Here is a 15,317-nt window from a genome sequence, read left to right on the forward strand (position 1 = left end):
TTTGCAATTTTTTTAAACTTCTCTTTTTTCCTCTTCCTAAACACAAGGCCCCAAAAGAAGACTACTTCGGTGTCCCTGACAATAGGATCACATCACTCAAAGGGGGCAGCAGGTGCCAGTGAAGTGCAGCAGGTCCGCTCTACGCTGGTTCAATCCATCTCCATCCCAGCCCCGCAGGTACAGTCAACAATATACCAAATAGCATTCAGTGAGGGCAGCTTTTGCATGTGTCTGCTTGATGATGATTGCCTGGTAAATATTTTTCACCAGCATGCAAAAATTATATTCATATATATATATATATATATATATATGACCTTTCCTGCTCTGGGGGGAGCAATCCCAGCTTCTCCAGTCTCTCCAGGTAACTGAAGCCCCTCACACTATTCTGGGCACTGTGCTTTAGGAAGGACGTGAAGGCATTGAGGAGAGCGCAGAAAAGATTTACAAGAATGGTTACAGGGATGAGGAACTTCAATTAGGTGGATGGATTGGAGAAGTTGGGACTGTTTTCCTTGGAGAAGAGAAGGTTTGAGAGATTTGATAGAGGGGTTCAAAACCACGAGGGGTCTGGACAGAGTAGACAGGGAGAAACTATTCCCACTGGTGGAAAGATCAAGAACGAGAGGGCACAGGTTTAAAGTAATGGGTAAAAGGAGCAACAGCGACATGGGGAAAAGCTTTTACACAGCGGGTGGTTAGGATCTGGAATGTACAGCCTGAGAGTGTGGTGGAGGCAGGTTCAACTGCGGCTTTCGAAAGCGGAGTGGATAATTATCTATAGTGGAAAAAGACCCCGGGGTTGTGGGGAGAAACAGTGGGGGGGACTGGAACTAGCTGAGTTTGCAGAGAGCCAGCACTGATGTGATGGGCCAAATGGCCTCTTTTTGCCCTTTAACCATTCCATGATTCTAACCTGATACTATTCCAGTAAATCCCAGGGGCGGAAGAAAATTCCCAGGGAGTTTTGTCAATGGGTTGGCTGAAACTGGTGCAGAGACTTAGAAGAACCAACGAAAGGAAAGAAGCTGGGGTTGTTCTCCTCAGAGTTGGGAAGGTTATGGGAAGCTTTAACAACATTTATGAGGTTGGGGTGGTCGGCGGTGGGGAGGTTGGGGTGGGTGGTGGGGGGGTTGATAGAGTAAATAACGAGACCCTGTTTTCACTGCCAGCAATTGGGGAGTGGGGTGGGTGTTTGGGAAGTGGCGACAACTGTTTTGTCATCAAAAAGTATTTATAACCAGTGAATACTGATGACCCTTGGCCTTCGAAGGGATATCAAATCACAATATAAATGGCCCCTTCCAGTCAGGCGGTTCTGTTTTGTAATCAACTGAGATGACTGAGGTTAGGCTCTGTCCTATGGTTAAAGCATAGACTGAAATTGAGAGGCCCAGTGCTGTCACTGTGCTCCAGTCCAACAAGCATTAAATGTAACGGAAATTCCAACAGGTGCTGGGGTTGCTACAAATTCCTGATGACGAAAGATTCAGTTTATAATCCCTGGCCCCTTTGCCATAGAGCCCCTTCAGTTAGCTGACCGTTGCGTGAGCTGCTTTGCCTTGTAATATTACTGTCTGTTTACAACCCATCATTAAGTTGTTTACAGTGAAGACATGTCTTACACTTAAGTGGCTTGTATCCTAACATGTAATTGTAGTTTGACAAACTGAGGGGGACCACTGGAATACTCTCTAACCACCCGGCTTGTAGACTTTTTTCTTGCTGACTGGTTTAAGTGCGTGAGAAGCTGTGGAAAGCTTCCTGTCAGTAAATAATGAAGCAAGCGGCAATATTGGCTGCTATCGGAACGTTAAGGGTTACTTCAATTCGAGTAGTGCAAGAGACTGAAATTGGCAAACGTTACACTTTAATTCTTGTCCTTTATTTTTAATTTAAGATCCAGAGTCCAACACCTTGCCTTCAAGTCCAGGATGGAATCTCAACACCTGTGTTTACAAAGGTCAGCCTCTTATAATCTATTTCAGCCAAAAGGGGGAAAAAAAACCCTGTAAAGTTATCTGATTTGTTCCACTGGCTCAAGGAGAAACCGTTTCAGGCTCATTGGGGATTGGTTCAACCGGGGGTCAGGGAGGAGGGGGGCCATCGACGAGCAGCTTCCTTTACTGCAACTTATTGTAGGATGATGCAATGAAGTAGTCCAGTGACCCCACCCCCCCCAACTCTCCTGCCTACCACCCCCCCATACCTCACCTCACCTCACCCTACCTTGGAGCGTCTGGTCAGTCAGTCAGAGCGTGTGACCTGGTTAGCTAAGAGGGTAAAAACTTGGCAGGTGGAGTATAATGTGGGGAAATGTGAATTTGTCCGCTTCGGCAGGAAGGATAGATGCCAGTGCTGTAGCTGTACTGGAACAACTTGGCTCAGGGCACTGCACGTTCTGTAGCACAAGTCGTCAGTACTATTGCCAGAATAATGTCTGTGACAGCATCTGAGGAGAAAGAAGGAAAGCAAACATTAAAAATAAAAACAGAAAAGGTAAAAAATTAAAGAAAGAAGAAGGAAAATGAAAGGAAAAATATCCAGAGAGATAAAAAATGGTGACATTTTTCCTCATTCATGCATGGGGTGTGGGCATCACTGGTGAGGCCAGCATTCATTGCCCAGCATTAATTGCCCATGAGAGGGTTGAATACAACCAATTGGTTTGCCGGAGCATTTCAAAGCTGCATGTAGACCAGACCGGAGATTTCCTTCCACGGAAAACATCAGTGATGGGTTCCTATGACAATCTGGTCATCTCAGACGGCATTAGTGCTACCAGTTAAGTCATTCCAGATTTATTTAGCTGATTAAATTTAAATTCCTCAGCTGCTGGGTCAGGACTTTAACTCAGTTCCCCAGAAAGATGGAAGGAGTGTGAGAAAGGAAACTGAAGATAAAAAGTAAATATGGAAAGATGAGAGAAAGGGAGAGCAGAAAAGCGCAGTCACTGTTGTGATGCAGGATTCAGACTATCCCAGCCCTTGGGGAGATGAGGGCAGGCTAGGTATGCAGAGGGGGGGGGGAAAGACACTGAAATACAATTTAGCTGTCATCAGTGTTCCAGGCTCTATTTTCAGGAGCTGTGAGCCGACCTTTAATTTCTAGCTTCTGTAAGAGTACAGATGGTTTTTATAAACACTGGGGCATCTGTTAATCACTGCTCTGACAGGAAGCCCATCTCTGCAGGTCAACGTTTGAAGCAGGCATTTCAGAAAACCTAAGAGAAATCGAGCTGGAGAAGGCAGACTCACTAACCCACATGCTTCTCCTGCAGAATTGGTCTGGTAACTCTAACAATACCGCCATTGTTTTCAGGTTGAATTCCATGGTGGGGTGTTAGTTCCTGCCTTGGCACGATGCCCTATACCTCGCATTATCACAAAATGTGGTTTCTTTCTTTGTTGCTTCGCTCAGCTCCACATTCATTATGTCAACCTGTGACGATCCCACTTATTTAGGTCTGAAATGCTTATTTTGCCCGGGCCTTTCCTCAGTTTATAATCCTGTCAGATTCATTGCCTGTTCCACACAGAGATCCTTGCCAATTCCCATCAACTCTTCATTATTTTTAGAAGCTTGGATCAGCAATTAGTTTTGATTCCCTCCCTTCCCCCCCCATCCCCACCCCAACTCCCTCTCTCTGCACCCACCCCTCTAAGTACAGGTCTAGCTCCCTGAAGTTAATAAGATATGGAGAGAGATTAACAGCTTTGCAGTTTTTTAATCCTGTTTATTGGATGGGCCTGTTTACTCTGTAATCATACTGACCAAAGCAATAGGGAGCAAAGTGGGACATTGTCACACCCGTTTCAGGGCAGGATACTGGGGAACAGAGAACCGATTGAGGGCAATACCATTTCAAACCCGAATAATGTCACAAGTGCATCCAGGGCCACTTGGGTTGATGGGATCTAGGGACGCCTGTGACTTCAAGATAGAAAAAAATGTGAAAAGCCAATAAAACTGGCCAAAAAACCCCCAGCAGAGCTCATGAACTGCTGCTCCTCCTGGGTCACCAGTGGGAAGCAAACCCCTCCAGGGTCACAGCTCTTCCCTACCTCTGTAATCTCCTCCAGCTCTATAGTCCTCTGAGATCTCTGCACTCCTCCAAATCCGGCCTCTTCTGCAGCCTCAATTTTAATCACTCCATCCATGCCTTCCCATTAGATTGGAAAATAGCAAATGTAATTCCTTTATTCAAAAAGGTTGGGGGTGGGGGGAGACAGAAAGTGGGAAACTATAGGCTAGTTAGCTTAATATCTGTCATCGAGAAAAAGTTAGAAGCTATTATTAAAGAAATTATAGCAAGGCACTTGGATAAGCTCAAGGTCATCAGGCAGAGTCAACATGGTTTTGTGACAGGGAAATCATGTTTAACCAACTTATTGGAGTCCTTTGAGGAAGTAACATATGCTGTGGATAAAGGAGAACCGGTAGATGTACTGTACTTAGATTTCCAGAAGGCATCTGATAAAGTGCCATATCAAAGGTTATTGCGGAAAATAAAAGCTCATGGTACAGGGGACAACATATTTGCATAGATGGAAGATTGGCTGGCTAACAGGAAGCAGAGAGTAGGCATAAATGGGACTTTTTCAAGTTGGCAACATGTAACGAGTGGTGCGCCACAAGGATCAGTGCTGGGACCTCAACTGTTCACAATTTATATAAATGATTTGGATGAAGGGATGGATGGGATGGTTGCCAAATTTGCTGTGGACACAAAGATAAGTGGGAAAGTAAGCTGTGAAAAGGACATAAGGAGGCTACAAAAAAATATAGATAGGTTAAGTGAGTGGGCAAAGATCTGGCAAATGGAATATAGTGTGGGAAAATGTGAAATTGTCCATTTTGGCAGGAAGAATAAAAGAGAAGCAGAAGCATATTATCTAAATGGTGAGAGATTGCAGAGCTCTGAAGTGCAGAGGGACCTGGGTGTCCTAGTGCTTGAATCACAAAAGGTTAGTATGCAGGTACAGCAGGTAATTGGGAAAGCTAATAGAATGTTTTCATTTATTGCGAGGGGAATTGAATGCAAAAGTAAGGAGGTTATGCTTCACTTATACAGGGCACTTGTGAGACCACATACTTGTCACCTTATTTAAGGAAGAATGTAAATGCATTGGAAGCAGTTCAGAGAAGGTTTACCAGGCTAATACCTGGAATGGGTAGATTGTCTTATGAGGAAAGGTTGGACAGGCTAGGCTTGTATCCGCTGGAGCTTAGAAGAGTAAGGGGTGACTTGATTGAAACATATAAGATCCTGAGGGGTCTTGTCGGGGTGGATGTGGAGAGGATGTTTCCTCTTATGGGAGAATCTAGAACTAGGGGGTCACTGTTTCAAAATAAGGGGTCGCCCATTTAAAACAGAAATGAGGTGAAATGTTTTCACTTGGAGGGTCATGAGTCTTCGGAGCTTTCTTCCTGAAAAGGTGGTGGAAGCAGAGTCTTTGAATGTTTTTAAAGCTGAGCTAAATAGGTTCTTGGTAAGCAAGCAGGTGATCGGTTGTCGGGGTAGGTGGGATGTAGAGTTCAGATTACTATCAGATCAGCCACGATCTTATTAAATGGCAGAGCAGGCTCGAGGGGCCGAATGGCCTACTCCTGCTCCTTGTTCGTATGTTTGAACCTTCATCAGCCTGCTAAACCGTGCAAGGTTAACAGCAGAGGTGATCTGGGATTTCAGCAGATGAGGGACCTTTTCACTTTTACAGCCCACCTATACTGGATGGGGAAGACTAAAATTGACACCATTCTCTTAATGTGCCGGATGTAAAAGCTGGAAATGCCAAACCTATACATGGATGTTATGTCTCCAAGCAATAATACCAAAGCCCCTGGACCATTGTAGGATTGACATTCCAGCCCATTCTAATTGGGTTGCTGCTGTGCTCCTAATAACCAAATTATGGTTTCCCACCTGACAACGGTGATGTTGGTTGAAGGATAAATATTGGTCAGAACACCGGGGTTGGGGTGTGGAGGGAGGAGGTTAAGCCTCCTTGCTTTTCATCGAAATAGTAGCAATGGGGGGGTGGGATTTTCCACACCCGCCCGTCGCTGGGATCTTCCGGTCCCGCTGCAAGTCAATGGGCTTCTGGCTGGGGCGCCGCCTCGGCCCCGGCAGGTCCCACCCACAACAGGGCCGGAAAATCCCGGCCGGGGTCTTTCACATCCACCTAAAAGGGGAGATTGGGCCTCTGTTTAACATCTCATCCAACAGCAGTGCAACACTCCTCAGTACCACACTGCAAGGGTCAGCCTAGATCATATGCTCAAGTTTCAAGAGTGAGGCTTGAACCCACAACCTTCTGTTTCAGAGACGAGAGCGCTATCAAGTGAGCATCACATCAGCCTCGTTTCTCAGGGGCGGGAAGGGGTTAGCTGTAACTTTGAAGGTCACCTCGGATATATACAGAAGGTCTACACTTTATGGGATAATAAGTTGTAATTAAAGCAGTGAGGTAGACAATAAAGTCAATGCTTGTCTCACTTTAGGTCTTACAAGACATCACTGCATCCGAAGGTCAGGTGGTGGTGCTGGAATGTCGAGTTAAGGGGACCCCTCCTGTTAAGGTCCAATGGCTGAGAAAAGGAACAGAGATTGAAGACTCTCCAGATTTCCGAATCCTTCAGAAAAGTAATGCGCACCGTTAAACATCACAGCCTCGAGTTTCCGCTCGGTTGCGCTGGTTTTCTCAGCAGGGTTCTCCCAGAGCGGCACAACAGACCGCGGAGTTTTAAACGCAAATCGAGCTTCCACGATCTTTCGTGCTAGCTTAAGAGAACTTTCTGCCAGAAACCGACGCCACTCACTCACCCAGTCCCGGCCCCAAATCAAATTCGTCACTATGGCCAGTTTCTGCATTGGCCTTTGGAGGAAGCTCTGAAAAGAAACGTTTTTTTTTTAGTCACAAGAACACCAACAGGAACATTTTAAAAGCTTCTGAATGTGTTCTTTTTTAATTTACTAGGAAACTGGCTACTGTACACCGATATAACCAGCAATGGTTCTGCATCTTTGTTTTTTAAAGCCATCTTCAGTAAGTTGAAGTTGGGTTGCTCCTGTGCAGTGAGCTAGAGGCTGTCTACAAAGGCTTATCGTTGTGTGATAAACCCACTTTCAGCTGTGTTAACCAAACTGTACCAGGTTAGCTCTCTTAAATATAACCAAGGGATATTATTTTAAAGCAAACGATTGGAAAAGAATGACATTCTCCAACGCTGCCCATTGCAAGAGTTCATGGCAGATTATACTTTCAGCTGTACACAAATGAATTCGAGCAGAAACTGGAGTATTAAAAAGTTTCTTAGAACTGCAATTTTGGGCGGAATTGGGGTCCGGATTGTGCCCAAAGCAGAAACTCTAGAGTTCTGTATTTAGCCATCTCATTTAGCAAGCACACAAGCTAACTAACTGCTACTGATTTTCTGTTTCATGTGTCCTGGTCCTGGTGTGACGCTTAGAGCCTCGATCAGCTGTTGAGCCCGGTAAGATCCTTCAGTACTGATAATCCTTAATGGGGGCAGAATGTGTGAACCTTGATGATGTCTGCCTATCATCTTCGGGTGGAAAGATCACCTCCCTCAGTTTCTTATCCCTGATAAGTAAATGCCTAAATTGAGCCAAATTGCGATACTTCAGTTGGGCTTTTACGAACAAAGACACATTTTAAATCTCATTAAATGCGCCAGGTTCGGCTGCTGGGTGTTGTTGGAAAGCATGAGGGACTGAGGGGCAACCTGATCTGGTGTACAAGATTATGAGGGGCATGGACAGGGTGGATAGGAAGCAGCTGTTCCCCTTAGTTGGAGGGTCAGTCACAAGGGAACATAAGTTCAAGTGAGGGGCAGGAGGTTTAGTGGGGGATATGAGGAAAAACCTTTTTACCCAGAGGGTGGTGACGCTCTGGAATGCACTGCCTGGGAGGGTGGTGGAGGCGGGTTGAGTCACATCCTTTAAAAAGTACCTGGATGAGCACTTGGCACATCATAACATTCAAGGCTATGGGCCAAGTGCTGGTAAATGGGGTTAGGTAGGTAGGTCAGGTGTATCTCACGTGTCGGTGCAGAGTCGATGGGCTGAAGGGCCTCTTCTGCACTATGATATTCTGTGATTCTGTGATGAATGTGTCACGGACAAAATCTGGCTTGCTTGTGGTTGCCCCCGTCTTGTCAATGGAATATAAAGTTAGTATCGGAATAATAAAGGGGGAGAAATTAGAGCATGAGAGAAAGCTAGCTAGAGATATAAAAACTGACAGTAGAGTTTCTACAAGTATTCAAAAAGGAGAAGAGTAACTAAAGCAAGTGTTGGTCCTCTAGAGAGTAAGTCTGGGGAACTAGTAATGTGAAACATAGAAATTGTGGAAGCATTGCACTGTGGAAGACTTGGCCGGGATTTTCCGGTCCAGTCATGGAGGGAGATTCAGCAGCTCAGTCAAAAGTCCATTGACTTTCAGAGCGACCGGACAATCCCGCCTGCGGGCGAGGCCAGAGAATCCCGCCCTTAGAAAACTTCCCAAAGATACCTGAATATCAAGAAGTGAAGGGAGGGAGGAACTTAAAACAATCGATGTCACGAGGGAAAGGGGGCTGGGAAAACTGTTAGACCTAAAGCGTGACAAGTCCCCAGGACCTGACGGCCTGCATCCTAGGGTTTGAGAAGAAGTGGCTGCAGAGATAGTAGAGGCTCTTCCATAATTCCTTAGATCCTGGAAAGGTCCCAGAAGATTAGAAAATAGAAAATGTGACACAGAAAGCAAGAGACTAAAGGCCAGCAAGCCTAACATCTCTAATAAGGTAATTGCTAGAATCCATTATTAAGGAAGTTATAGCAGGGTATTTAGAAAATGATAAAAACATAAAGCTGAGAAAACTCAGCTTATTTGGATACAAAAACAGAGATGATGTTTCAAGTCCTATATGGCTCTTCTTCGGAACTTCAGTGCAGCTGTACAGGGTTTGGTGAAACCACATCTGGAATACTGTGCACAGTTTTGGTCTCCTTATTTGAAAAAAGATGTAATTGCATTAGAAGCAGCACAGAGCAGGTCACTTGACTCATTCCTGGGATGAAGGGCTTATCTTATGACGAAAGGTTGAGCAGGTTGGGCCTCTACCCATTGGCGTTTAGAAGAATGAGAGGTGATCTTACCAAAATATGTAAGATCCTGAGGGGACTTGATAGATTGGATACCTCTTGTGGGAGAGACTAGAAGTAGGGGACTCAGTTTAAGAATAAGAGGTCTCCCTATTAAGACGGAGATGAGGATTTTTTTTCCCTCAGAGGGACATTAGTCTGTGGTGTTCTCTTCCATAGAAAGCATTGGAGGCTGGGTCATTGTATTTATTCAAGGCTGAGTTAGATAGATTTTTGACAGGCAAAGGAGTCAAGTGTTATGGGGGCTGACAGGAATGTGGAGTTGAGACCACAACTAGATCAGCCATGATTTTATCGAATTGTGGAGCAGGCTCAAAGGGCCGAATGATTTACTCTGCTCCTAAACCCTATGTTCCTATGTTTCAGTGTGTATTATTTATTCATTCATGGAATGTAGGCAATGCTGACAAGATTTGTTACCCATTCTTAACTGCCCTCAAGAAGGTGGTGGTGAGCTGCCTTCTTGAACCACTGAAGACTGTGTGGTGTAAGTGTACCCACAGTGCTGTTAGGGAGGGAGTTCCAGATCTTTAACCCAGTGACAGTGAAGGAACAGTACTATAGTTCCAAGTGATTATGGTATGCGACTTGGAGGGGAACTTGCTGGTGGGGGTGTTTCCATGTACCTGTTGCCCTTGAGTTTCTTTGTTGTATCCGGTGCTGAGGTTAATACCGGGTGGTCCGGCCGGTTTTATTTTTATTGCCTCTTGTAGCGGTTCAATGCAACTGAATGACTTGCTAGGCCATTTCCGTGGGCAGTTTAGAATCAACGGCATTACTGTGGATCTGGAGTTTAGGCCAGATTGGGTATGGAAGGTAGGCTTCACATTTATGCATAGACAGATTTAAGAAGAAAGGAAATAGGAGCAGGAGTAGGCCATTCGGCTCCTCTAGCCTGCTTCATCATTCAATAAGATCATGGCTGATCTTTTACCTTAACTCCGCCTTCCCACTCCAGCTCTTGATTCTGTTATGACCACGTTAATTGCTGCACAGTACAAATCCCAGAGGGAAACTTGGCTTACAGGCTATAGCCTTTTTTTTGTATTCTGAAAACGAGAAGATGATGTACCGATCTCAGGAATTAAAAGTAAAAGTTTGATTAACAAGAATAAAAGAAAACTTAAGCACACAAAATTACAGTTACACAGTTAAACTTAGCTTTATAAAAAATTCCCCCCAAAAAGACTCAAACCCACAAGTAAACACCTTCCAGGTAACACTCCCTTATAGATATTTAACTATACAAAATCCAGTAATGTTAGCCATGGAAAACTGCTGTAGCTTCAATAAAGGCATACCACATGATCTGTAACTCACTTCCATTCTGCTGTGGAAAACAAAACTTCAGAAAAAAACTGCTTCTTGCAGCCCAAGACTTTTCTGGCTTGACGAGATGGTTGATTCAAACTGCATCCTCTCCCAGTCCCAGCTGCACATGTCTCAAGCAGCAGCTCTCCAGCTATATCTCACAGCTCCACAGAAACTCTAAAGTACTTTTCTTTTTCTTTCATCTCAGGTTCCATTGTTCTCACACCTCTTTAAAACTCAAACCCTTCCAAATATAAGATCTTTCATGTTTCCATCTTACCTTTGCTTTTCAGTCAATAAAATATAATACTCCACTACTGTTTACCCCGGAACTCCTACAAGATGCAGACATGTCTCTTGACACCTCTGACTCCCCAATGACATTCAAACAACCTTTCAACTTTTCTAAAGATGCAAATGTTAGATCTAACCTATTTACTTGTACCTCAAACTAACACCTCTACCCTTTTCATGGTTTAAACCGTCCAGACAACCTGTCTCCTATTGACCTCTGCCCAGCTTAATTAAATCATACACTCACACACACACATGCACACACATTCCCACACACCCTTTTCCATAGAATAACACAATATTCCCCAAAAATATTAAAAAATCCATTCCTCACAATTCCCTTAGTGCATCCTGAAGAAGTGAATTCCAAAGATGCACAACCCCGTGAGAGAAGACACGCTTATCATCCCAATCCGAAATGGCCTTATCCAGAACATATGACCCTTGGTTCTGGACTCCCCAGCCAAGAGAAATGTCTTCTTGGTGTTTACCCTGTAAAGCCCTCTTGAGAATTTTATATCTATCATTGAGAGTACCTCTCATTCACCTGAACTCCAGCAAACATAAGCCCGTCCTACTCAATCTCTCCCCAAAGGACAATCCTCTGATCCCCAGAAATCAATCAAGTTGCTTGAGAATCAAGTCACTCTAGGCTAAAATGCATTGTTTGTCTACGAGTGTCCTGGAATTCAAAGTACTTTATTGTTTATACATCAGATGATATGCAAATTTAACTTTATTTTGTAAAACCTAGTGAGCTCTCTTGTTGAGCATATTAATAAAATGTCCCACTGTCTGGAATCCTGTCTACGAGCAGAACATTGTTTGAAGCTGAAATGCAATTGTCTTGATTCTTTCAGAGGAAGAAATCTGCAGTTTAGTGATCGCTGAAACCTTTGCGGAAGATGCCGGCACGTTTACTTGCACAGCCTCCAATCCCGTTGGCACCGTTTCTTGTAGTGCCCAGCTGACAGTCTGCCCAGGTAGGTGATGGCAGCAAGGGTCTGGGGGCAAGGGGCAGAGGGAGAAAGCCACTTCGAATCGAGTGGTTTGGGCCTGAGTTTACTTTGTGAGTGACGTTAAGTGATATAGAAAACTGATGGGTGGTCTAATCAAGGTGTTTAAAATGATTAAGTAATCTGATTGGGGTTCACAAAGAGAATCGGTTAATGGGATGGGAGAATCCAGAAGAAGAAGTAAAATCAAGCTCTCAATCTAAATATTTCCCGACGTATCTCTCTATCTGCCTGCATATATCCATCTATTTGTGTATCTGCCTATCAGTCTGTCCATGTACGTATCTCTCTATATCAATCGATTTGTCTGCCTGTCTGTCCATCTATCACTGTGGTTTTAGACAGAGTAATCACTTTTAACAAGGCCGGGTGAGAAATACATTTCATTCCAATTCAGAATCACCAGCCGAGCTCAGTTCCAAGCACAGCTGTCTCTGTCTGGGTCTGTCTGAGCTCTGTCAGCTCTCTCAGTTGCCTCCCAGCATGAGTCCAGCGAACCTGCTCCAGCTCCAGCTTTGGCACACGCTGTGGTTCAATCGAGAAAGAAAGGAAAGGAAACTCTTGCATTTCCCCGTCACCTCGTTATGTTGTCACAGATTACCTCACAGGGCGGACTACTTTGGGCCTGCAGTGACTCTTGACCGGGCAAATGCGACAGTCATTCTGTGCCAGCAACGAGAACAATGAGCAGTGTGGTCACGTTGGCTGAGGGAGAACTGATTCGTCCTTGAACACTACCTGGAGCTCCTCAGAACTCACCTCAACCAGCAAACAGGATCTGTTTAGCATCTCAGCTGAAGGAACAGGTGGAGGGTAAATCGTCCAGGTCACACAACGCCTCACACCAAGAATCCGAACGTTATCAAAAGCGATTACCTCCCACGGATCAGAAGGGCTGCAGAGTAGCCATATTTTCCTATGCCCTTAATATTCAGGTTTCTCCTCCCAGTGTGAGATGCTTTGCCTCTGAGGGTCCATGCTAGTGATGTCTTCAATTGCTGCACAGAGTTCTTTTCAAGGCCTTTGGAGCAGTTTCTCCCCCAGTCATGAGGCCCAGCCTGATGCTGACCGACTGACTGTAGGGACTGCAACATGCAGAATTTACTTCAGCTAACAACCTCTCTTAAAAATGTATCTGCTGCAAATCCTGATGGAGACCCCCTTCCTCTGAGATGCTCCAAATGGTTCAGTTCATTCTTTCTCCATACAACGGACTGAAATGCCCGAGGAATACTCTGGTACAAAATTTCAACACTCGGAGACCAGATGCAATATTCAAGTGGTTCCTTTATTAGGCATGCGAGGAACAAACGCTGGGCAATCCAGGCGCTTCTCCACCGAGGTTCAAATGAGCAGAGTTTATATATCTTTTACTATTAGTTATAACTTAATGATATTCGTTAGACAAAGGCCACAGCACAATAACCCCTCCGGTGGGCTGATAATTGTGTTCCTGTACAGTAATTGCAGTGCAGGGACTGGGCATTGTCCTTTTTGAAGATGGCTATCAGACGGTGCGAAATGGCCTTCCCCATCTTTTGATCGAGTTATCCCGTGTCCCCGCCCATGTGTCTCCCATTTCTTAATTGCAAATTTACAGCTGAGCCCTTTGTACAAGTTTATAGCTTCCATGTAAGGCTGTGATTGTCTGTGTATGCTTTGGTGCCTTAGCTGCTGGTGCTGGCTAGTACTTTAAAATAAATCCAAATTTTCTGCACCTTCGAGACCTACAACCAAATGTCTCTGTGTCTATATAGCTAATATAGCCCCCATTTCAGTTCTGGTCTTACCTAACAGAACTTGGACAGGCGCTATCTCAGGCATAATTCTGATTTTTGTGCCTGGTTCTTTGGGAATTCACTGGGTTTTTCCATGGACAGCAGGATGAGCATCTTATCCAAGAGGGAATGGGTGGGAAAAAAGCATCAGCATTCATTTCTTCAGACCAAGGTGTGTCTGTGGACTGTACATCATCTGTAGCTAGTAGCTGGCACTGAACAATATCTTAAAGCTGTACTGATCAGAGGTATCCTCAGGTCAGGCATTAACAGGGCTTCCTCCTCATCCTTTCTTTGCCGCTTCCCACCGACCCCCCAGTCCAAAATAACGTGAACGAATATTGGGCAATTTGACATGGTTCCCTCCTCACTTTAACAGTTATGGTCACTGTCAAATCCTTGTTTACATGGCCTGGAGTGCCCTCCTCTGTTTGCCCATTATTGCTGATTACAAAAGAATTAAGGAGAGGCTTTTGTTCCACCCTATTCCAGAAAAAAGAGTCTCAGATGATTGGATAAGCGAAGCAAAATACTAGTCATGAGGCACCGTCTAAATGAGAAACAAAAGTGCACAGAGCAGGATTTCTTTTACATATACCTTCATGGGATGTGAACGTCACTGGCTAGGCCAGCATTTTTATTTCCCATCCCTAGTTGCCCTTGAGAAGGTGGTGGTGAGCTGCCTTCTTGAACCGCTGCAGTCCATGTGGTGTAGGTACACCCACAGTGCTGTTAGGGAGGGAGTTTCAGGATTTTGACCCAGCGACAGTGAAGGAATGGCGATATATTTCCAAACCAGGGTAGTGTGTGACTTGGAGGGGTACTTCCAGGTGGTGGTGTCCTGCTCTTGCCCTTGTCCTTCTAGGTGGTAGCGGTCGTAGGTTTAGAAGGCGCTGTCGAAGGAGTCCTGGTGAGTTGCTGCAGTGCATCTTGTAGATGGTACACACTGCTGCTACTGTGCGTCGGTGGTGGAGGGAGTGAATGTTTGTGGGTGGGATGCCAATCAAACAGATAGATGGACCAAATGGTCAACTCCTCATCCTCTATTCCTCTGATACTGATGTTCCCAATGTGAGACAGTACCCAGGCTAAAGCAGACAGTTTCCTAAGCAACATGAAGTTGCTGCAGTGTTGATTCATATATGACTGTACAGGACAGCTTGTGGTGTAGATTCCAGGAGAATTTTTTGTGGAATGCCAAACCAAACTCTTTGAACTATCATTCTGGTAGAAAATACCTTCAATTTTTTTTGTTCATACCTGCGAGGGGGAATACTTTGCATTGAAAGTATTTCCCTTAGACTTACGGCCTCCCATTTTAATGGGAGACTACCAGTGGCATATATATATATATATATATATATATATATATGTATAGGGAACAGCCTTGTCTTGCTGTAGCAAGGGACACCTGCAAGGTAAGCCGAAATGTTTTTTCCTGGCAGCTGGCCCACACAACATACCTGTATAAAAATCCAGGTGTCCTTACGATGAAAGAATGTGATCAACATCTTCGTGTTATCGAGCAACAAGTGATGCTCGTGGCAGGTCAGGAGATGTAAAAAAACAGCAAATAACGACTAAGAGATTAATAAGGAGGGAGAAATTAGAGTACGGGAGAAAGCTAGCTAGAAATATATAGACAGATGCTAAGCTTTTCTACAGGCATTCAAAAAGGAAAAGAGTAAGTTAAATGAGCATTGGTCCTCTAGAGAGAGAGTCGGGGAAATAATAATGGAAGATAAGTAA

The 15,317-nt window shown here is 44.6% G+C and overlaps 1 protein-coding gene across 2 annotated transcripts in view; it reads left to right on the top strand.

Moving 5' to 3' along the window:
* palld (palladin, cytoskeletal associated protein) overlaps positions 1-15,317 on the top strand; it is a 436,835-nt gene that overhangs the window by 216,523 nt on the left and 204,995 nt on the right. For both annotated transcript variants that reach the window (XM_078561258.1, XM_078561267.1), the window contains exons 4-8: positions 48-177; positions 1,901-1,963; positions 6,505-6,646; positions 7,474-7,497; positions 11,635-11,757. In XM_078561258.1, coding sequence (XP_078417384.1) covers positions 48-177; positions 1,901-1,963; positions 6,505-6,646; positions 7,474-7,497; positions 11,635-11,757 — 482 coding nt within the window. The remainder of the gene's footprint in view (positions 1-47; positions 178-1,900; positions 1,964-6,504; positions 6,647-7,473; positions 7,498-11,634; positions 11,758-15,317) is intronic.

Source organism: Cetorhinus maximus, chromosome 2 (assembly GCF_964194155.1).
Source record: "Cetorhinus maximus chromosome 2, sCetMax3.hap1.1, whole genome shotgun sequence".
Lineage (NCBI taxonomy): Eukaryota > Metazoa > Chordata > Chondrichthyes > Lamniformes > Cetorhinidae > Cetorhinus > Cetorhinus maximus.